Source organism: Mastigoproctus giganteus, chromosome 14 (genome assembly GCF_048544385.1).
Source record: "Mastigoproctus giganteus isolate SK-2022 chromosome 14, ASM4854438v1, whole genome shotgun sequence".
Classification (NCBI taxonomy): domain Eukaryota; kingdom Metazoa; phylum Arthropoda; class Arachnida; order Uropygi; family Thelyphonidae; genus Mastigoproctus; species Mastigoproctus giganteus.
The window spans coordinates 77177071-77200622 of record NC_143588.1 but is presented as its reverse complement, the minus strand read 5'-3'; the positions used below and the strand labels follow the sequence as shown (position 1 = coordinate 77200622).

Sequence of the window (23552 nt, the reverse complement as noted above, 5' to 3'; positions counted from 1 at the left end):
CTTTTGGCATCTCTCATAATGTGGATATAACTTCGCAACTGAGATGGCTTGTTGTATTACCTGGGTACCTGCCCGCCCACTGATAACGAAGCCAAAAAGCTTCGAAATGATCGTCTGGGTGTTGGTACCGCTGAAAATAAATAACAGTAGCCTTCTCTACTAGAAAAGCGTTATTTATTTGAAGTAATTCAATAGTAGCTATCTTGTTGTGAAGGCAACCACATTATGAGATACAATTAAAACGATGCCTTCTACGCTACAATCGTAGCTCAAATCTATGGGTTAACTATGGTGTATTTACACTGATATTATATAGTTAATTATCAAAACCCATAAGGATTATGCCTAGTGCATTTAATTTTCCAAATCCATAAAAAAGAAATGTAAAAATAGATTTAGCATTTCAAAGTGAAGATGGTATCATACTTTCTGAGAGCTTATTCATTTTGCTTATCATAGAACGTGATCACCCTCTGAGTTTTGCTGATCATACAGATGTACTGTTCAGAAATATATTTCCTGATATTGAAAAAATATGGAGGTATAAGAACAAAAACAGTAGGTATTGGTGGTGGAATTGGACAGAGAGAGAGGTGAGGTAGATGGCTTTGAAAAAAAAGTGCCATATTTGATTGCTAAAAACTGACAGTAATAAAGTTATTCCAAGCTATATTCCATTGTGGTGACCTTTCCTAACAAAAACAAGTTAAGTAGTAGTAGTAGAAGCGGCATGTGATGTAAGAAAGCAAGTGTATGAGCTTATGCAGCATCAGCCAAAAAAAAAAAAAAAAATGCACCATTCCCTCCAAATGCCTGTCCAGTTCCTCCTTAAATTTATTCAACCTACCTATCAACTTCCACAATGACAGATGGAAGTTTGTTCCAGCAATTAACCACCCGCTGGCTAAAGGCAAATTTCCGCACAGCTATTCTACATCTGTCCTTTCTTAATTTGAATTTATGCCCCCTTAGGTTCGTAATCTGAACAAGTGGAAGGATCCCATCAGAATTCAGCATGCTCAACCCATTCAAGCCATGTCATGCTAAGTTATCAAATAATGTAACGTACCCCAGAGGTTAAATACTTCTATATGAACATCTTTTGCAATTAGAATTTTAACATGTTCATTGCCGCCCATATTTAATAAAAGTTTATTCCCTATGCTGTTGGTGTTATTCATAATATTTGCTTTAGATTTCATTTACAGTACCCTAGACATATGCACCAACTTTTGATTTTTAGTGGATGCCATAGTGATAACTCCCCCAAATAACAGACAGGAGGCACTCACTTCTCTGTAGTCAACGCCAATTTTTCTGGATATTAGACTTTATTTTAGATGGTCAATATATTGACCGCTATCCTCTAAAGTACATATACTAATCTCATACATGTAAAGAAAATTTCGGTGCCTCCATAGCCAGGTGGGTAGGAGCAGCAGTGCGTAGCACACGCTTCTTGATTAGACTGGAGTTTGAGCCCATGACCACCAAATACAGAGGATGTGGAAAGGTCAGGGAATGACCACTGCATATCCCCAGAGCAATATGGCCTTAGTTGCTAATGCTCCTAAAAACCAAATAACAACAACAACAACAAAGAAAATTTCAGACCTTCACTTCACCCTAGACTGTACTGATGATAAATAAAAAACCAAATATTACCAAATATAGTGTAGACTTCAATCACTGTCCCAACATTGAGTGGGTGCCACATTCCCTGTGCTTGCCTCCCTAGCCCAAATTCATTTGCTGCCTAATCAGGATGCACATTTGACTCAAATGGCATTGAACATGTTAAAGAATGTGGTAACAGCATTGACATGGAATGGTATGCTGAAATTATGAATTACCTGCCCCTCAGCATCAGATGCAAGAATTGCTTTGCTCCGTGGAAACAAACCCATATGTTGCCATTCCAGTTCAGGCTTTGGAAGTTGTGTGTAGACATTCAAACACACTGTGTAATGTTCAGATTTGTCACGGTGACTTTCATGTTTTTGATCTGTTGAAACCTTTGAAAGGAGATATTTCAGTTTGAATACTGAAGTCAAAATGTCATTGAAAAATGATTATAGCAACAGCCAAAAAAAAAAAATTTTTTTTTTTTTTGAAGAAAGATTAATAATAAAATACTTCGATTTATTCTTCATGTAGCTGAGACCAGAAGAGTTTACATATTCATTGTGACTGCATATGTGTTTGATAAGAGTAACCAGATTCTTGGCACCACAGTTAACAGTGGGCTATGCATTTTTTGTGGCAGCATACAGATTCAAACTTGCACCCTCCTACTTGTGTATACCCATGGTTCACAGTTGGTCTAATACTATGGGATTCAAACCTACATCTCAGTTAGACTGGTGCCTAAAACTAGTGCTATGGACTGTTTCCCTATTGCAACAATCCATGAATGTGCTGTGCAACCACTGCAGATATTATTTTCAACCTGCATCACAGTCAGGGTGCACTAGATCTATGGAATGCATGTATGAATGCTAAAGATGACTTTTTAAAATAATTAATTTTTAAATAACTTAAATGTGTTTTAATTGAACAACCCTCATATTAACACATTCACTACCACCTGTATTTGAGAGAGGGCATTCAATGTGCAGTCGTTTGTGAGAAATAACAATCTGAAATCTTACAACATTCTGAAAATTGTAAGTAATGGCTGAAAAGTAAGTCTAGAATTCATAGCTAAAAGCAAACACTTACTTTTGGGCTGAGCTGTAAATCAGAATAAAACTCAATTTTATCAAAAGTTTATTCCATGCGCATAACCTCAAAACAAGAAAAAAAAGCATTACTGCTAATAGTCCAGAGTTCAATTGGTATGCCAACAGAATCAGGCATTTAATTTCGTGTCTTTACTTTTACACCACTGATATATTGACTGCTTAAAAATGGCTACCTATATGCCTTATGGAACATTACTTGTGATTGAAACTATCTTCATTAGGACCATATAGAGGTTCTTGAAACACCTAATCAAAATGCTGTCTCCCTTCCCAAGATAAAATGAAAAGGTCTTAACATTCATTTTGTCACTAATACCGCTTAAACATTTAAAGGTGATTTCTCATTTTGCTGCCCCTAAGAGCTGGCACTTGGATGTCACAGCTTCCATATTTCCATGCTAACTTTGCTCTGATTCCCATATTTATTTATTTATTTTGTTAAAGAAATACAAGTGCAAATTTAAAATTACAATTTATTTTCTATATTGAAATCATCAGGTAAACTTCTTTCAATATTAAAAAAAAAAACATAGTGATGTCTAAAAATAAATCCAAATTCAGTTTAAGTGCAATAAAATATTAGGTATTGGCTATATTTATCAACCTATAAAACATTAATTCTTAAACTGTGCAATTAATCTACACATAAAGCTGTTGTTATAGTAACCCTCCATCACTTCCATGTTATAGTAATCCTCCATCACTTCCATGCAAATCCAATTGTATAGAAACTGTTAGCTGCCATTTTTTTTTTATTATTATTATAAAAATTCATTTTTAGCTTTTTTGTTGATTTAAAAACTATTTTATTAATTATGATTTACAAAGTATTAAGCAAAAATAAATGAGAGAAACTAATAATGATAATAAAGAATGTTTTCATGGTATTCCTTAGAATTTACGGCGCATCCGTAGCCAGGTGGGAAGGAGCACACGCTTCTTGATGAGACCGGGGTTCGAGCCCGTCACCACCAAATACGGAGGATGTGGAAAGGTCAGGGAATGACCACCGCAAACCCCAACCCTGGAGCAATATGGCCTTAGTTGCTAATGCTCCTAAAAAAAACCAAACCAAATAACAACAGCAACTTCCTTAGAATTTACAAGCTCACTTATCCCCTCTCCCCAAACTGAAACACAAGGGTTCACATGGCATCCAACAGATAATGAGTTATTGGCATTTTGGTTCTCAGATGCAAGAGCTGCTTCTGCTTTGTTTTTCAGGTTCAAGCACTTGTTTTTATCTTATTTTTCTGTCTGATTTTATTTTATTTATTTTTGTTTTTGCTTCAGTTCATATTTAAATACCATATCAAAGTAGAGAACCAAAATAAATATATAATTACAAAAAATAATTTATTTTTAGCCTTAGTATTTCACTGGGGAAGAAAATTAAAATGAACAGATGAATTTGAATGATAAGCACCAGTCAAATTGCCAAAAAGATCACTGCTTTACCAATTAGTTATTAATACTGACATAATGTTGAATAACATGAACAAATATATTTTGTAACATCAGTTTTGTTTCCAAAAATATTGTTTCCCAACAATATGCCAAAATCTCGAAGAGAAGCTAGCATTTCACGGGCACCATTAGATGTGAATAAACAAAAAATTTATTACTTGTAATTCACAGGTAATTGAAATGAAAACAGAAAATACTGTATAATCATTTAGTGAATATCATGGAATAAATGTATACATTGATGATCTACCTACTTAGAGGGATTTGATTTTATTCTGAAAATTTAAAAATATAAAAGAAAAAATTTAAAAAATGGCATCTGTCAGACCAGGTTGGCATAAAAGGGTTAATTAAAGTTGGATTTGACGTGGGGGGAGAAAAAAAAAAGCCTGATTTGGTGTGGTCAGTGACTCTCTAAATAGCAAAATTTCTAATAAAGCATTTGTAAATCAAGGTGGGGAAAGGTCATTTGAGTTTTGCAAGATTCAGCATCAAATTATTAGCTGTATACCAACAACTCAATATTTCAAGAGCCATGAGAATTAGTAAATTAATCCCATCAAAAAATGAATGCGAGAATAAAGTTTAATGTAATCAGTATTATTTTTAAAAAATATATTCACGAGTTTGAAATATAATAGGTAGATCATTAATGTATACATTTAATAACAAATAACTTAGTATGGAGGCCCTAAGCAATCCTCTGTTTAGAGCGAATTCTCTGGAGGTATAAATTTGAATAAAAATTTGTAGTGATCTGTCAGATATAAAAGGGAGTATCAAAATGTTCATATCCTTACTTAGAAATAATAAGAAAATAAAATAAAATAATAAAAAAAATTTTCACTGACAACTTCGCAACTGAGATGGCTTGTTGTATTACCTGGGTACCTGCCCGCCCACTGATGACGAAGCCAAAAAGCTTCGAAACGATCGTCTGGGTGGTGGTACCGCTGAAAATAAATAACAGTAGCCTTCTCTACTAGAGAAGCATTATTTATTTGAAGTAATTCAATAGTAGCTATCTTGTTGTGAAGGCAACCACATTATGAGATACAATTAAAACGATGCCTTCTACACTACAATCGTAGCTCAAATCTATGGGTTAACTATGGTGTATTTACACCGATATTATATAGTTAATTATCAAAACCCATAAGGATTATGCCTAGTGCATTTAATTTTCCAAATACATTACCACCACACCCTTCTGGCATCTCTCATAATGTGGATATAACTTCGCAACTGAGATGGCTTGTTGTATTACCTGGGTACCTGCCCGCCCACTGATGACGAAGCCAAAAAGCTTCGAAACGATCGTCTGGGTGGTGGTACTGCTGAAAATAAATAACAGTAGCCTTCTCTACTAGAAAAGCGTTATTTATTTGAAGTAATTCAATAGGCTATCTTGTTGTGAAGGCAACCACATTATGAGATACAATTAAAACGATGCCTTCTACGCTACAATCGTAGCTCAAATCTATGGGTTAACTATGGTGTATTTACACCGATATTATATAATTTCTTTTTTATGCACAGCACACTGATCTTATGCTTGTTTGTTTGTAAATCCTGATTACATCACATTATATGCCATTTTACTGAAAAATCATATACTTCTAGTACACAAAGCAAACATGTTACCTTTAGCAGATTTAATAATGCATGGAGAATATTGGATCTACATCTTCATAAACACTTTTTTTTGTCATCTTACTGAAGGACATTTTTAAATAGAATTTAGCCTTGCACCACACATACAAAGAAAATGCAGCTTAATGTTACAGCATATCTTAATATTTCATTTTTCCTATACATACCATATATTTTATGCAGCATATTTGTTCACTTGAGCTGAACAATGAAATTTCATGCGGAAATTAATATAAATTAAAAGAAAAAAAAAAAAAAATTCTGAATAGTTTTATGGCTTTTGTGTGAAAAAGATGGATAAAAACCACATTAGGATGGTGAACTCAAGGATGAGTCAACAAAATGGAGTCTCTGTTGTACATCTGGAGTGTTGGCAGCTATATGTGTGTGTGTGTGTGTGTGTGTGTGTGTGTGTGTGTGTGTGTGTGTGTGTGTGTGTGTGTGTGTGTGTGTGTGTGTGTAAAATTACAAGTTAGAAAGAATATTTTAAAATTTTCACTTGAAAGGGCAGGAATGAATGATTACACCAGTGAAAATATGATACATCCTTTATACACAAACAAAATCTTATCAAATGCATATTGATATGGGGGATGTAAATTCTTACTCTGTTTCCCAGATCACACAGCATTTTCCAGTATTCAACTCCTTTCTCCTGTAGTTGGGAATTCTGTTTTCTTAACGTTTCAACTTCACTCAGCAGCTATAGTTTAAAAATATAATGAATACAAAATTAAAATAGAAAAATTTGCAGAATTTATAATTCTTAATATTAATTTTACTAAAAAGAATAAAAGCAACTCATTTTAATACAGTATAACCATGCCATGAAATAACCTGTCTAAAATTACAAAAACACATTTTTGTAAGGCTAACACAAGTAGATGCCAATTTCAACATACAGTATAAAATATTGTTTTTACATGCGCAGGGTAATTCAAAAACAGTCAATATTTCGTGACAATGGTTCAACTGAAAATACAGAGAAACAAAAGTCTTGAGGCCTTTTTGGATTTAAGTACAATGATCAAGTTATATGAACTTTTGTGATGTTATTTCTAAAGCATACAAGGGTTAATAAAAATTAATGCACATATAAGAAATAAATAAGACAAAAGATGATGAAAGACCAATTTTAATGCAGTATGCTACAGTAGTATCTACTGAATGAATCGAGTATAGTCAAACTAATAGAATAAACTTATTTATGAAAAGATCTAAACTGCTCAAAAACTTCTACACTCATTTCACAAATATATATGGTCTCAGTTCCAATCTCAATGATGTCCATTTCCACTGACAATCTGCCAAGCCTCACTTACTTTTTCTGAAAGCCTTAATTACCGGTTCCCTCAGCCACTACTCATCTCAGTTGCCCTAACTATTTGTTCTATGATTCCTTTCACTTCAAAGATGGTACTTATGCATTATATTCACTCTGGTGTCCTTTGTCAGAGACTTCCTAATTTGGAATCTCCTCTGACTTAAAATCTCCCTGCGCCATTCTGTCAAACTGATCTGTTGCTCTACCATTCTCTCAACTCCACATCACTTACGATTCTTTGATTTCATTTCATTGAAAGTTGACGTTCTACAGTCTCTCGTAACAGTGAGGTAACTTTCCTTGGTGATTTTAATGTTCACAGCTTTGGGTGGCATCAGTTTTTTTAGTTAAACAGACCCAACTGGTCAAGGTACCAAGGCTTTTGCAATTACTAATGATCTCACAAAACTGAGTCATTTACCTACCAGAATACCAGACAATACTAACCACACCCTTGATCTTTTTCTCGCTAACAACTTTTCCAAGTACACAGTCAATATTAGCAATCCTCTCCTCTAGGCACTTAAAATCACCAAGAGGACACTGATCAGTGAGGCTCCTGATCATACCAAAAGAAAAAGAAAATGTAAATGATATAAAATGAATAAACTATTTTTTATTCCATTTGGGGCAATAAAGTAATACTTGTAAAATTTCAATGAAAATTCAAATAAGCGCAAGCTGCATTCCCCTCTAAATCTGTGGGTGCTAGGCAATATGTGACTTCATAATTCGAGAGGAAAAAATCAAAAACCTAAAATTTGGGCAATGGTAGGACAATTGCAGTGGGCTGAAATGAGCAAAATCCATGTTAACTGATGCCAAGCAATTTGTACGTTGTTTAACATTAGGTTGATTTTTACTGTTCACCTGACCAGTCAAAAGGAGACTGTTGTTGGAATGGGGATTTCATGGCTCATGGGCTACTATGGCAGAACTGCACCTGTTATGTTGGAGTCTTGATCAATATATGGAATGAAATAGATCTATAAGTGATTATATAAGTTCATAATTTTTAGGTAAGTAAAAAACTCTGATAAATTTACCTCATCTCTAATAAGATGAGTTGACTGCAGAGATTCTGATTAAACGCATAAGGCCAATTTATGCTCTTGCAAGCACAACTACTTCATGTCTGTTTAATCAGAAAATGGATCTCCACAGCTGTGGATTCTGTCTTATTTTGAGAAGCTTGTTATATGTCTGCTTATGCCACATTTGAGACCATAAGTGAGTACATATCTGTTGTACAACTGGCTTGTAATCAGTATAAGGAACTGGGACAGAATCAAAGCGAGCAGGGTGCCTTGCTACTTGATCTACATGCTTGTTTCCTGGTATTCCAATGTGCAAGGGTATCCAGCAAAACTTGACAGTCAGTTTATTTTCATTGAGTTGAAGTACCTGAAATCTGATTTATGTCAGAACTGGATGGAAATCCTACAATTAATTTGTAGGGCCATTGCTACACTTAAAGAGTCTGTATATATTATGACCTGTAAACTTAAAAGGTTATTAAGAGTCAAAGCCATCTTAATTGTATAGAATTTAATTGTAAAAATGCTGTATTCAAGAGGTAACAGAGCAAAGACAGTGAATATAGGAAGAATTATGGATTCTCCCACAGGTGTTTTCAGTTTTTGAGCCATCTGTATATATCTGAAGCAATCCATTGACAAAAATAGTTATTGCAAGAAGGTATATTCACTGTCCATAGTGTTTGTAATGTCTGAGGCTTGGGAGAGAATGCAAGATGGATGTTCTGTCATTGTGTTAATTCTTGTAACTGGATATCAGCAGGTTTATTTTCATTGGGTTTGTTTCTATATATGTTTATCCACCGAGGATCAAAGAGATATGTCCAAATGGGGTGAGAAGGGGGGGAACTACATAATTTGGCTGCGTAGTTAAGAAGCAATACCTTTCTCCTAAGATGTGGAGGTTCATTGGCATCTATGTATAAACTTTGCACCGGGGTGTCCTGAAAGCTCCTAAGGCAATCCTTAGAACACTATGCTACACTGGATTGAGCCAAGAAAATGCAGTCTTACTTGCAGAGTCAAACTGGGACTGTGTTGTCTAAACAGGATCCAATTGAGATTCAATATAGGTATAAAGTGATCTGCTCCCCACATTACAGAAGAGATAACTTTAAGTATATCCATCTTCTTTGTACATTAAGTTCATGTTTGCAGTATATGTTTCTGGAAGGAAAGTTTAGTGTCAGGTACAGGTAGTTCTCGACTTTACGAGTTAATTCGTTTTTAGCGCGCGCTCGTAAAGTGAAAACTCGTAAAGCGGGAATTTATTTCCCATAGACATAAGGTTAAAAATAGGGGTTACGTTCTCAACAATGAAATTAGTTAGCTAATTAGTTTATGTTTAAACAATGATTGATTTATCGAAAGAAATGAAAACGTAGCCTGTAAAATCAAGCAAATTATAATAATAGAGAAATTATTTATGACTTACAAATGTTAAAGAATGTTTATTCTTCATCATCATCAACTAAATGGACACTCGGTGATCACTCATTATTGGCTCGGCACTCGGTTTGTTGCACAAGGAGTCGTCTTCTTCTGATATGTTTCAAGAGGCGTTTATTTCCAAGATAATCTCTTTTAATTATAAATTTCACGATTGCATGCATAAGCATTTTTTAACAGAAAGCACAAATTGCAACTAACACGATTTGTGCGGAGTAGCAAGTTTATGAAGCTTAAAAAAAAAAAAAGGCATGAAGAGAAGATTCTGAAAATTTATGTTTTTTATACGATTGAAGATTTCAGTAAAGGGCAAACACATTTCACCATAATAACGTAAAAACCCACACAATTACAGCTATCGGTATTTTCACAAATGCAATAACATCGAGTTTACTACCTGTTTATAATTGCTTGCAGTAACAGAAAAGTCCAATAAATCAGAAAGAGCAAATTGTTTTTATTGTTTTATGGTTGTGACCTCCAGAAATGTGCTTTAGAAAAATATCGCTAAGGCGTTTAAAATTGATTCTTATAACGGAATATGATAACGATGAAAGTGTAGTGCATTTTAATGACTTGAACTGCAAACCACGCTAACGACCTTTTATATGGCCATAAGTTCACGCTTGTGATAATAAGAATGACATTTAGAGAGATAAATAGCTTAGTTATACAGTGAAAATTTCAAATTCCAAGATCTTGAAATGAATTACCAAAAAACAATGTGTTATTGGGTTCACATTACGATATTTTAACAATACAATGGTGTCTCTGGAACTGGTTAATATCGTAAAGAGGATTACACTGTATTGTTTAGCTAGGCATGTGGTTTGGAATGCGGTATTTATGAATGTTTAACATTCATTTTTTTTTTTTTGCAATTAATGTTCATATTTTCGATTTTGTTGATACTTGATACTTGGGGGGAAAAAAAACTCGTAAACCTAGGAACTCGTTAAGTGAGAACTGCCTGTATTAGGCCTAAGAATCGGATATTGCTGTTAAGTGATATTAGTTGTGTTGTGAGCTTCAGCTCAGGATCTTGATGGAGCTAACACTTTTTACAAAAGTGAATGGCAGTGGTTTTTGATGCAGAAAGGTGATAGCCATTGTGGGATGCTGAAGACTTTACTTTGTTTAATGAAACTTGAAGTTGTCATTCTATGAAGTGCATATTTTATGAGTGGCAGGGTATTGTAAGGTCATCTGCATAAAGAGAGGGTGTCAACATTAGCTGGAATATTCTCTGTTACACTGTTTATCCTAACGGCAAAGAGCGTGGCACTAAGAAAGGATCGTTGTGGAATTCCAGACCCTTCCTTTTAGGACTATTAGCAACTAAGGCCATATTGCTCCGGGGATATGTGGTGGTCACGGGCTTGAACCCCGGTCTAATCAAGAAGCGTGTGCTACGCACTGCTGCTCCTGGTAATTATGAGATCTACCTTAAACACGTCACAGGGTATCGTGACTCACATGGAAATAGCCGATGCCGATTTATGTGTGAGTCCTGATTTAATCCGTTGCAGAACCTGTGGAATGTTTTCCAAGGTCGACCTGGTGACTAATCATAGCTCACCTGGGGATTCTTTTTTTTGTGATCAATGTAAATTACAATTTGGTGCACTGATGGAACAATTTGAGTCACTGAAAAAAAAAACGGGTGCTTGCCCTTGAGAATAATGCACCTGGGAGCTCGTCAGGGACTCAAGACTCCAGCAATCTACCAAGTGATGCACTCCCGATTCAGGCCTCAAAACAGAAAAACCAAGTGCAAACTACTCTGGTTCAAAAGGACTTTGTTTTATAAGGAGACTCTATTGTCAGGGAAATGGGGAATATTTTTTGTAATAAGGATAGGTGGAGCAGAACCAGGGTATGTCTGCCGGGAGCAACTACTAATGATGTCACCAACAGATTGTCAGATTTTAAGGGGGGGGTAAAGAGAATATTATTATTCATGTGGGGACTAATGACATTAAATGTACACGATCTGATGATCTGTTAGAAAAATACAGGACCATGCTGAGGAAATGCTGCAAGCTAGGCCACAATGTCTATGTGTCTGCAATTCTGCCCAGACATGACAGGAGGGATTATATGTTAAAAGCCTTGTGGATTAACTCAGGACTTGAAGAACTCTGCAAGGCTTTTGGGGGGAAATTTCTATCAGCTTGGCCCACACTTGTACGTAGAAGGAATTTGTTTTGTAGAGACAGGATACACTTGAACAAAGGTGGTGCAAAAGTTTTTGTCAGTATTATTGAGGTTACCTTAAAGGTTCAGGGAAAGTGCTAGTAAGGGGGGAGATGTGGGTAATACTGACACGCGTTTATCTGATAATATTGGTCAAAGTAACTCTTGCACATACCTCAAGAGTTCTTATCTGTTTCGCCAACTGGACATATCTAGATGTTCTGGGGGCAGAAATGTTTCAAGTGAGCGGGTAGCTAATGCCAGGGAAGAGAGCCTAAAATACTTCAAGGGTTGTTAAATATACAAGAACAGTAAGTCTTAACTGTTTATATAGTAATGTTAGAAGTGTCATCAATAAAATGAGCGAATTCAAACTGCTGGTTAAAACAAGTAACGCGGACATAATAGGGCTTACAGAGACGTGGTGCCACCCGGAAATAGGGGATGATGCATTTCAGTACGGCTTGTATAATGTATTTAGGAAGGATAGGGTAGATAGAAGGGGGGTGGTGGGGTAATGCTTCTTATCAGAAGCGGCCTGTGTGCGATGATTGATAGCTTCCCTGGATTCAGACGTTTCATGTGCCAGTATAGAATCTGTATGGTGTGATATAGTTGGAAACAAAGGTATAATGTGAGTAGGAGTAATCTACAGACCAGGTGATTGTGAAGATTATGACGAAAGCCTCTACATGCAAATGGAATGGGCAAGTAAGCGTCAATGTCTTATTATGGGTGATTTCAATTTGTCTCTAATTGATTGGAGAAAATGGGAAGGAAACTCGACATGGGGAACAAAATTTTTAAATCAACTAGATGACTGTTATTTGTATCAACATGTCAGGGAAAATACTAGAGAAAAGAATATCCTAGACCTCATCATCACCCATGAATCAGATGACATAACAGGGCTGACAGTAGAGGAACCAGTAGCAGGAAGTGATCACGGAGTTCTACGGTGGATGATGAAGAGAGAGAGGTAGCAGTAGTAAAAGGCAAAGGAATATGTTATAATTTCAGAAAAGTAAATTGCGATGCCTTAAGGTGCTACATGGCCTCTATTAACTGGGTAGATATTGCACAGAGAACGAATACAATTGAACTGTGGTATGCTTTTAAAACATTAATCACAGACGCCTTGAATGAGTATTTACCATTAAAAAAATACTCCACGAGGAGGGTTCCAAATTGGAGGAATAGCGAAGTTGCCACATTACTTGAGCAGAAAAAGGTGGCATGGAAAGGTTATAGAGCAATAAAAAGTACTGAAGCCTATAACAGCTACAAGATGATCTGTAATAGAGCCACAGAAAAGGTTTGACAGGCAAAGGCAGTTTATGAGAAATTGCTAGCAAACAGAGCAAAGAGGGGGAGGGGATAAGGAATTCTTCACATTTATATATGCTAAGATGAGCAGGACAAACCAGATTGGACCTTTACATAAGGGAAAGGGGATAGTATTAAATACACCAACTGCCGTTGCAGATGAACTCAACAGTTATTTTGCATCGATATTTACAGAAGAAAAACCTTTTGTGGCAATGGGAAATTGTGGGAGCGAAGTTGAAAAATATGTAATTAATTATATTGAAATTTCGCAAGATTATTTAATGAAAAAAACTTTCGAGCCTACAGACCAGTAAGGGTCCTGGAGTTGATGGAATATACCCTATAATCTTAAGGGAGGCGGCAAATGAGTGCATTGAACCATTGGGGCTAATTATGCGAGCATCACTAGACTCTGGTGAGATTCCGTTGGATTGGAAAAGTGATAATGTATCTCCCATACATAAGGCTGGTTCTAAGAGTGAAGTGGGAAATTATTGACCTGTCAGTCTGACTTCAGTGGTAGGGAAAATCATGGAGGCAATGATCAAGGGTGAAATTCAGGTTCATTTGGATAGAATTGAAATTCTCAAGGATACTCAGCATGGTTTTGTAAAGGAAAAATCATGTTTAACAAATCTGGTTTGCTATTTTGAAAGGGTCACTCATGAGCTGGATTTAGGGAATAATTTCGACATTGTTTATTTAGATTTCAGCAAAGCTTCTGACTCAGTCCCACATGAGCGGTTGCTTTATAAGCTGGAACAGGTTGGAATCACTGGGAAAATCCTTAGATGGATAGCAGGATGGCTTCAGGCAGAGGGTTGTGATAAATGGCTATTCCTCAGATTGGGTTGATGTAAGAAGTGGGGTTCCCCAAGGATCAGTATTAGGACCACTGTTGTTTTTAATTTTCATAAACAACATTGATGAAGGGATAGAGGGCATGATGTCTAAATTTCCAGTGTAGTTAATGATCACTGTCAAGCTGAGCTTCATCAGAGAGACCTAGATAGACTTCAGGAATGGTCAGAAAAATGGCAGCAATACGTTAATCCAACAAAGTGTAAGGTATTACACCTGGGAAACAGTAATCCCAAAATAACTTATTCACTTGGTGGAGTCCAACTAAACCCAGTACTAGAGGAAAGGGATTTGGGTGTTACGATACGGTCAGACATGAAATTCTCTGAGCATTGTAAACAGGTTGCAAGGATGGCCCATGGTGTCCTATCGATGATCTATCAAACTTTTGCAAGTAGAGATAGGGACGTGATAATCCCATTATATAAGGGTATTGTTAGACCACACTTGGAATACTGTGTTCAAGTATGGAGACCGCACCTAAAGAAAGACATCGAGCTTCTCGAAAGGGTGCAAAGATGGGTAACTTGCCTGGTGAGATCAGCAAAAGAGCGTCCTTATGAACAAAGACTTCGAATATGTGGGTTGCAGAGTTTGGAAACTAGACACCTTAGAGGAGATTTGATTGAGGTGTTTAAGGCTCTGAGAGGCATCAGTAAAATGAATGAGGACGAAATTTTCAAGATGATGCTAGAACTAGGGGATATAAATTCAAGTTATGGGGGGAAATGTTTAGATTGGACTGCAGGAAGTTTTATTTTAGCCAGCGAGTTATAAATTACTGGAATAAGTTGCCTACATGGGTGGTAGAGGCTGAGAGTTTGGCGAAATTCAAAGGTCATCTGGATAGTACCTTCGGGTGAGGGAAACGCATAGGATGATAGGTTTAAGTTCTGTTTTTTTTATTAATTATTATTATTATTATTATTTATTTTTTTTTTTGGCTGGTGCAGCATAAGCCATAGGCTTTCTTGCACCATGCGGCCATTACTAATACTAATACTTTAACTAGTGATTGAACAACTTCAGATGGAAGTTTGTTCCATTAAATGACCAACCGCTGGTTGAAAGCAACTTCTGCATATCTTTTCTGCAACCATCCTTTCTCAATTTGAATTTATGCCCCCTTATGTGCATAGTCTGGGCAAGAGGAAGAATCACGCCAGCACTAAGCTTGCTCAATCCATCCATTGCCTTAAACACCTCAATTAGATCACCTCGCCAGTGCCTAGCCTCCAGACACTACAATTTGCAGAACTCAAAATTAAGTCTTTCTTGGTAAGGGCACCCTTTGTTTTCCTCACCAATCTTGTTGCCTTCTTTGTACCGGCTCCAGGAGCTTTGCATCCTTACAAAAATGAGGTCTCCAGACCCATATGCAATACTCAAGATGTGGCCTGACCATTGCCTTGTATGATGAAATAATCACCTCCTTATCCCCGGTAGCAAAAATTCTTGTATGTCGTTGGCAAAACCCAATGAACTGTCCTGGCAGCCTGTCTGCACTGTTCGGGAAACTTAATATTTGACTGCACAATTGCTCCCAGGTCATTTTCATCTTCCACTACCCTGAGTGTAGTACTACACAGTTGGTACATTACTCTAGGGTAACTGCTATCCATATGCAGTACTTTAAATTTGCCAATGGCAACTACAGTTGCCATCTCTCAGCCCATCTGCCTAACTTTTCTAGATCCTGTTGCAGTAGCATACCATCACTAACGTAGCCGAGTGGTCGGGAGTGGAGAAGCACACGCTCTTTGAGTAGACCGGGGTTCAAGCCCCTGACTGCTGAATACGGCCGATCTGGCAACCCGCACTGGACCAGCATGGCAGATTACGGTCCATTTCCCTTAACATGAATTGTTGAGGAGGCTTCCACCCTGCAGTGGGTTGATAATGGCTGCACTTTACCTTTACTACCGTCATTATTCACCCTGCTAACCTTTGTCTCATCTGCAAACTTGGACATTAAACATGACATACCTTCATCAATATCATTAATAAATACAGAAAACAACAATGGCCCAGCACCAAACACAGAGGAACTCCAATGATAACAGTCCACAAAGAGCAGTGTGTACTGATAACAACTCTATCTTTTCCCACTCAACCATCCCTTTATCCACAGCAGTAACTTGCACTTAATATCACACTGTTCCAATTTGTACAGGAGTCCATGTACAACAATATGAAAAGCTTTCCTGAAATCCAAATATATGACATCAAAATTATTTTTTGCATCCAGTTCCTTTGTCACCACATCACAGTATTCAACTGAATTGGTCAGAAAAAATCGCCCCTTGGCAAATACATGCTATGACTAAAATATAACAGTACTCCTGTCTAGATGGTCTTGCAATACTTTTTTAACTAGTGACTCCATTATTTTCTCTGGACAAAGTTAAGGTTATAGAGCTCTAATTACATCATTATTTGATTCATTTTATGAATTGTTAGCATATCTGCTTCCATTTATGATATTTCTTAGTTGGTATGAAAAGCCTAGTAGCTTCTATGATTATTTTCTTGAATGCTTCCCATTTAGGAAATTTGCTGATGGTAACGTCATCAGTTGGTCTCACTGCATAGAATTTAAAAACTGTCTAATTCCACTGCATTCAATATTATTACAAAAGCAAAAACCCTTCTCCTTACCCTTGATGTTAGTTAGGGACATTACATTTGTGTTGCTATAGACTGTGATAACTGCCACCTATTGGTTTTTTTATCTGAAGACTCTCGATGCATGAATAATTGCTGCTGATAGATCAAGGGTATTACTCTCTCTTGTTGCCTCTCTAACATGCTGCTGTAGAAAACAGTCATCTTGCAGTGTGTGTGTGTGTGACCAACCCACAAGTTCCATTTGGAAAATTAAAATCCCCCATTATAAGGTATTCTAATTTACTGGACCAATTTATTTCTCTATACAGTGATTGCTGTATTATCACAGTCATTTGGCTGTATGCTGGCCTATAAAACATTCTTAAACATTCTTAGTGGGAACATTCTTTCCCACTGCTTATGACACAAGAAACTCAATCAACACTGCACTGGTGACTCATGTTAACTGGATGCACCGCCTTAGATTTTATGCTCTTCTTAACTAAGAGTATAACCCCACCCCTCATCTCCTATCCTGTCTGTACACATTGTACTCCCCATATTAAAATTCTGAATCCCTTATATCTGAGTGACACCATGTCTCTGATATCCCCACAATGCTTACTGTTGAGTAATGTTGATTAGATCATAGATATAAGTGTTGCTGAGTAGACCTCTACAGTTCAATTTTATAACATCCTGCATTATCTGGTTTTAGAGACTATGTATGCACTGTTCTGTTTGTTTTTTGTATCCAGCTTGTTTGTACCGATCTAGTTTCATCTTTTTTCCCCCCAAAAGGTAAGGCTTCCAATGTCCATGTCATCTTCGGCATACAGATCTAAGAGTTGCTCATCCTAAAGGGTACCAATATCAATATTCATATTTGCTGAGCATGGTTGGTATGTCTTAGTTGGGGCTGATGCTTTCAATTTTGTAACTTCTGGCAGAGTATGAGAAGCAGCTGGTGGGACTGTTTGCAGAGTATTGCTAGCACAATTCATTTTACATTGCACTGTAGGTGTCTGCTGTGGAGATGAGAGTATGGATCGAGACCAATCAGCAATTGACATGGAAGGGGGTCTACAGTGACAGCCATTTGTGTTGCTATAGATTGGTTTTTCCTGGGTTACTACATGCCAAAACTCACAGCATAGGTGAGTTTTGGCATGTTGAGCATAACTTGCTTCGTAGCTTCCTGATAGGTAATCTTTTGATTTTTTTTTTTTTTACTACCTTCCACAGTTTGTAGACTTTTGAGTAGACTGGATGCTGGCCTAAACAATTTGGGCATTGTGGCATTTCTTCAGTACAGTCTGTTTCTGTCCTACCTTTGGAGCTGCAGTTTGAGCAGACTGTGTCCCTTCAACATACTATTTGAGAGTGTCCAAATTTTTGACACTTGTGTAGAATTTGATTGGATTGGATATATAGGGACATACACAGCAATTGAGGTATCTGGCTTTTACACATAATGGTAAGGTTGGTATACCAAATGTCTCTAGTAGGAACAAGTTCACTATTTTTTTGATCATTATTCATTTTGCCTGAATGACTTTTTGATCTTTTAATTCCTAAACTAGCTTATCTTCAGTCACATTCATCAAGTCCCACTCTGAAATTACCCTTTTGGAACTATTTAATATAGAATGACAGGTAACCAGTATACAGTATTCAGTAGAGCCTGAGAATGCTGATGATGTTTCAATGAGTAAATTTCAGATTGGAATCTTTGACCATTTTCAGTGAACCAGCCACATTTTGTAAACATTTCTGAATTAAAAACAGTGAAAGGATACTTATAAGCTTGGACAAAAGAGACTGTAATATAAGGAATGTTGGACATTCCTGCTGATGCTCATTTTTTCCCAGTCTCTTGGATTGAGATGAGTCATGATCTGTTTCATTTGGGTTGCAGTAAGATGAGTGTTTAGGCTCAAGTGCAGGGTACTTGTCACAATCCATGATTGCTCGGTATAGCCCTGGAGAATAACTTTCTCCCCACAGGTTATTAGTCCTGCCACATGGAGGAAGGAGCAGTGCCAACCAGTGACAAAGTGGTCAGAAGAGTACAAGAGCAGTACATAGCCAGCAGCCAACTGGCTATGTACAAATTGCAAGCAGAGAAACAGTTTTGAAAAGCTAGTACTTACACTAGAAAGATACTAGTAAATCATAATAGGAAAAATCACTTGGAAACTATTGCTTGGCACTTAGGGCAGCCAAAGGAGATAGAATAGAGGAAAGCTGACTAGGTGGATGGTATTACAAATGATACAAAGAGCAATACAGAAAATAAGAGAATAATGAACAGACTAGTGACAAAAAATGTTAAGTTAGACAGAACCTTGTCCTTTAAGCTAGTATATCTTAATCTACCAGGTTAATGAAAAAGTTTATATAAAAATACAAACTTTTATAGTTTTAAAACCTTTATAAACTTTTATAGATACTCATCATATATAGAAATATATATGATGAGAGTCCTGTCAATCAATTCGGCCCTGGAAGGACTGTGCAAGGCTCAAGGGGTAGAATTTTTTTCAGCCTGGTCTGTACTTGTTAACAGGAGAGACTGCTTCTACAGGGATGGGATACATTTAAATAGAAAGGGTGCAAGAATGTTTGCTGATGCTATCGAGGCAGTGTTAGGTGGGTCGGAAAACTGCTAGATTGGGGGGGATACAAGGACTAATGGATTAACAGTAGCCACTGGCAGAGGTGAAAGTGATTCTTGCACTGCTTCTGTTGGAATGAGCCGCAGCCTGGAAAATAAGATGCGGGATATTTCAGAGACTGCTGGGAATCATTGGGGTACAAATAAACACATAGGTTCTGTTAGGGTAGCTAAGAAAAAGAACAGGTGCATGTATACTTGCATGTACACCAATGCTAGGAGTTCAGTAAATAAACTTGATGAATTTGAGGTATTGCTCAAAACATCAAAGGCAGATATTGTGGGGATTTCAGACACGTGGTGTCACACAGATATAAGGAATGCAGAACTGGAATTTGGGGAGTACAATGTCTACAGAAAGGATAGACAGGGTAGGAAGGGAGGAGGGGTTATTCTATTAGTTAAGAAATACATAAAATCCAAGGAAGGGAAGCCAGTCGACATTGCTGTACAGTGCAGTGTCAAATCAGTTTTGTGTGACATAAGCATTGGGAGATCAAAATTGAGAGTAGGAGTGTGCTATGGGCCTAATGACTCTGATGAGTATAATAAGAAACTGTACGGGGAAAGAGTGGGCCAGTAAATCAGAGAGTCTTATAATGGGGGATTTTAATTTCCCAGATATTGACTGGAATTTGGAGGCTGGTCACTCACACACTCGCAAGGCTTTTGTGGATTTATTGGATGATTGTTTTCTACATCAGCATGTTCGGGAGGCAACTAGAGGGAGTAATACTCTTGATTTGATTATCAGTAGTAATTCTTCATGCATTAAGAATCTGCAGGTAAATGAACCACTAGGTGGCAGTGATCACAGTGTGCTGAAATGGGATTTACTCAAAGAGGTAACTACCATTAGGGTAAAGGGAAGGGTTATTGCTTTCGTAAAGGCGACTACGATGGACTGAGACAGTATTTAAATTCTATACAGTGGGACCAACTGATGATGTTACCAACAGCAAATTCAAAATGGGAAGCATTCAAAGAACTTATCTTGGAAGCTACTAGGCTTTACATACCAACTAAGAAATATTGTTCAAGGTTTAGGCCTAAGTGGATGTCAGATGAACTAATGAGACATATGGCAGAGACGAAAAATGCATGGGATACATACAAATTAACACGTGACACAGAAGCCTATGATAGATACAAGTTGATCTGTAACCAAGTTACAAAGGAGGTTAGGCAGGCAAAGGCAGATTACGAGAAATCTTTGGCAAGGGATGCAAAGAAAAACAGCAAAGAGTTTTTTACTTATATAAACTCTAGAAGGAAGGGGATAAGTCAGATTGGTTCACTTGATATCGATGGGTCAACTGTTGATGATCCTGCTCAGGTAGCTAACAAACTGAATGAATATTTTGCATCGACATTCACACATGAGGAGTTATTCAGCGAGGGGAATGTCAGAGGTGTATTCAACTCTGGCAGTAAGCTAGAGAATCTTGTAATAACTGAGAGTAAAGTGGAGGAGAAATTGTTGAAGATAAATACAAGAAAGGCACCTGGGGTGGATGGGATCTATCCAGTTATATTAAAGGAGGCAGCAAAGGAAGTAAGCAAACCCTTAGCCATAATTATGAGAGCTTCCTTGGACTCAGGGGAAGTACCCATGGACTGGAGATGTGCAAATGTGACCCCAATTCACAAAGGAGGATCAAAGGGTGACACAAATAATTATAGACCTTTTAGTTTAACTTCTGTTCCTTGAAAATTAATGGAAGCACTGGTTAAAGAAGCACTGCAGGATCAACTAGACAAGACTTCAGTCATAGCTCAGACACAGCATGGTTTTGTTAAGGGGAAGTCTTGCCTGACCAATTTGATTGGATACTATGATGCAGTCACAAAAGAACTGGATGCAGGGAATAACTTTGATATTATATACTTGGATCTTAGAAAGGCTTTTGATACTGTTGCACATGGAAGACTGTTGCACAAATTGGAGCAGTGTGGCATTGGAGGCAAATTGCTGCTATGGATAAAGGGGTGGTTGAGGGGGAGAAGACAGAGAGTGGTAATCAATGGACACTGCTCATCGTGGACTAATGTTATTAGTGGAGTCCCTCAGGGTTCAGTATTGGGTCCATTATTGTTTTCTGTATTTATAAATGATATTGATGATGGTATATCAAGCTTAATGTCCAAGTTTGCAGACGATACGAAGGTTGGCAGGGTTGTCAAGGACACTACTGACACTATGCTACTGCAACAGGATCTGGAAAGGTTGAGCAGATGGGCTGAGAGGTGGCAAATGAAGTTTAACATTGACAAATGTAAAGTACTACATATGGGAAACAGCAACCCCAGAGCAACATATCAACTCTGTGGTACTACACTGACAGTGGTAGAGAATGAAAGGGACCTGGGGGTGGTTGTGCAAGCAGATATGAAGTTTTCTGAGCAGTGCAGACAGGCTGCAAGAGTAGCTCATGGTGTATTGTCGATGATATATAGGAATGTTTCTAGCAGGGATAAGGAGGTGATTATTCCCTTGTATAAGGCAATGGTCAGACCACACCTAGAGTACTGTATACAGGTCTGGAGGACTCATTTCAAGAAGGATGTAGAGATGCTGGAACGAGTACAGAGAAGGGCAACAAGATTAATGAATGGAACAAAGGGGTGCTCTTACGAAGAAAGGCTTAAGTTTTGCAAATTACAGTGTCTGGAGACTAGGCACCGGCGTGGTGATCTGATAGAGGTGTATAAAGCCTTGAATGGGTTGAGCATGCTCAATGCTGATGGGATTCTTCCTCTTGCTCAGAGTAATCACCTGAGAGGGCATAAATTCAAATTGAGAAAAGACAGATGTAGGATAGACGTGCGGAAATTTGCCTTTAGACAGCGGGTGGTTGGTTGGTTGGTGGAACAGACTCCCATCCCTTGTCGTGGAAGTTGATAGCCTAAATAAGTTTAAGGCTCAGCTGGACAGGTATTTCGAAGCATGGAGGGGTGAAGTGGAAGTGGTTATTTGTGATTTTTTTATTTATTTATTTATTTATTTTTTTTTTTGGCTGATGCTGCATAAGCTTGCTTTCTTGCATCAAATGCCTCTACTAATGCTAATGCCAATGCTAATATTTAGAATTCATTGAAAATAAAAATATACAGAAAATGGAATCAACACGTATTTTACTAAGAAGCTTTACATTTAGTTTCAGCAAAGGGAAGTCTCTTAATTTTGAGGAGGGGTGTACTGGAGAAAGTTTTTTTTTAATGAAAACCCCAAACATGAAAGGTATTAGAACCTATAGTACTTAGTACCATGCTTGGGTTGGAGGTAGAGAAGACGAAAGAAGATATTTGTTGACATTAGACTTGAACTTCTGTAGACTGTAATTTTCAGGAAATACTTACGAAGGAGGATTGTTCCAGAAAACCGAATGAATAAACGAGGAAGATGAAAAGTTGGTTCTGTGAGTTTGAAGTTGGACAGTAAATGGATGTTGACTGGTGGCGACACGTGTTCGGACTGTTTTGAAAGAGAGAGTGGGAATTATAGATGCCAAATCAGAAGAACAGTGCCCATATAAGTATCTATAGAAAAGGCATGCAGCAGAAATAGTATGTCTATGAGACAGAAAATGGAGAGACTCTGTTAGACAGGAGTCTAACAGAGTCTCTTCACATGGAATATTGTTCCCCAGATGCAGGAACAATATTCCGTGGTAGGGTGGATTTGCGATTTGTACAGAGTGAACAGCTGTTTGGAAGAAAAGTAATGCTGAGAGTGAAAGAGAAAACCAAGTTTTTTAGATGCAGAGGAAGCAATATTTGTAATGTGTTTGTGCCAAGAGAGATTAAGAAGTCAGGGTAATCGCCAAAAGAGATATATCATTTTGCCTAGAAATCTAAAGATAAGCACAGGAGCAGAAGAATCCTTTTTGCGAGATTTAAGACAAAACTGAGTTTTAGAAGGGTTGAAATCAACTAAGTTGTCTTTTCCCCATTGGAGAATTACCCGGAGATCGGTATTTAAGGTATTGGTAGCAGATATTCGAAAAGTTGAAGTTGATTGAGCAGGGCAAGATTTCTCAAAATGGAAAGTGGAATACAATGTGCTATCATCAGCAAAACTGTGGATAGGATTTCCAGTAAATGGAAGAAGGTCATTAATATACAAGAGGAAAAGAGTTGGGGAAAGAACTGAACCTTGAGGTACACCAGCATTAGTGGAGAAGTTGGAAGACAGAGAGCTATCTACC

General features: G+C 37.4%; 1 protein-coding gene across 1 annotated transcript in view; it reads right to left on the bottom strand.

Moving 5' to 3' along the window:
• Positions 1 to 23552, bottom strand: part of LOC150075263 (PHD finger protein 14-like) — a 313155-nt gene that overhangs the window by 10828 nt on the left and 278775 nt on the right. Inside the window, exon 18 of the mRNA XM_090388420.1 lies at positions 6472 to 6567. Coding sequence (XP_090244546.1) covers positions 6472 to 6567 — 96 coding nt within the window. The remainder of the gene's footprint in view (positions 1 to 6471; positions 6568 to 23552) is intronic.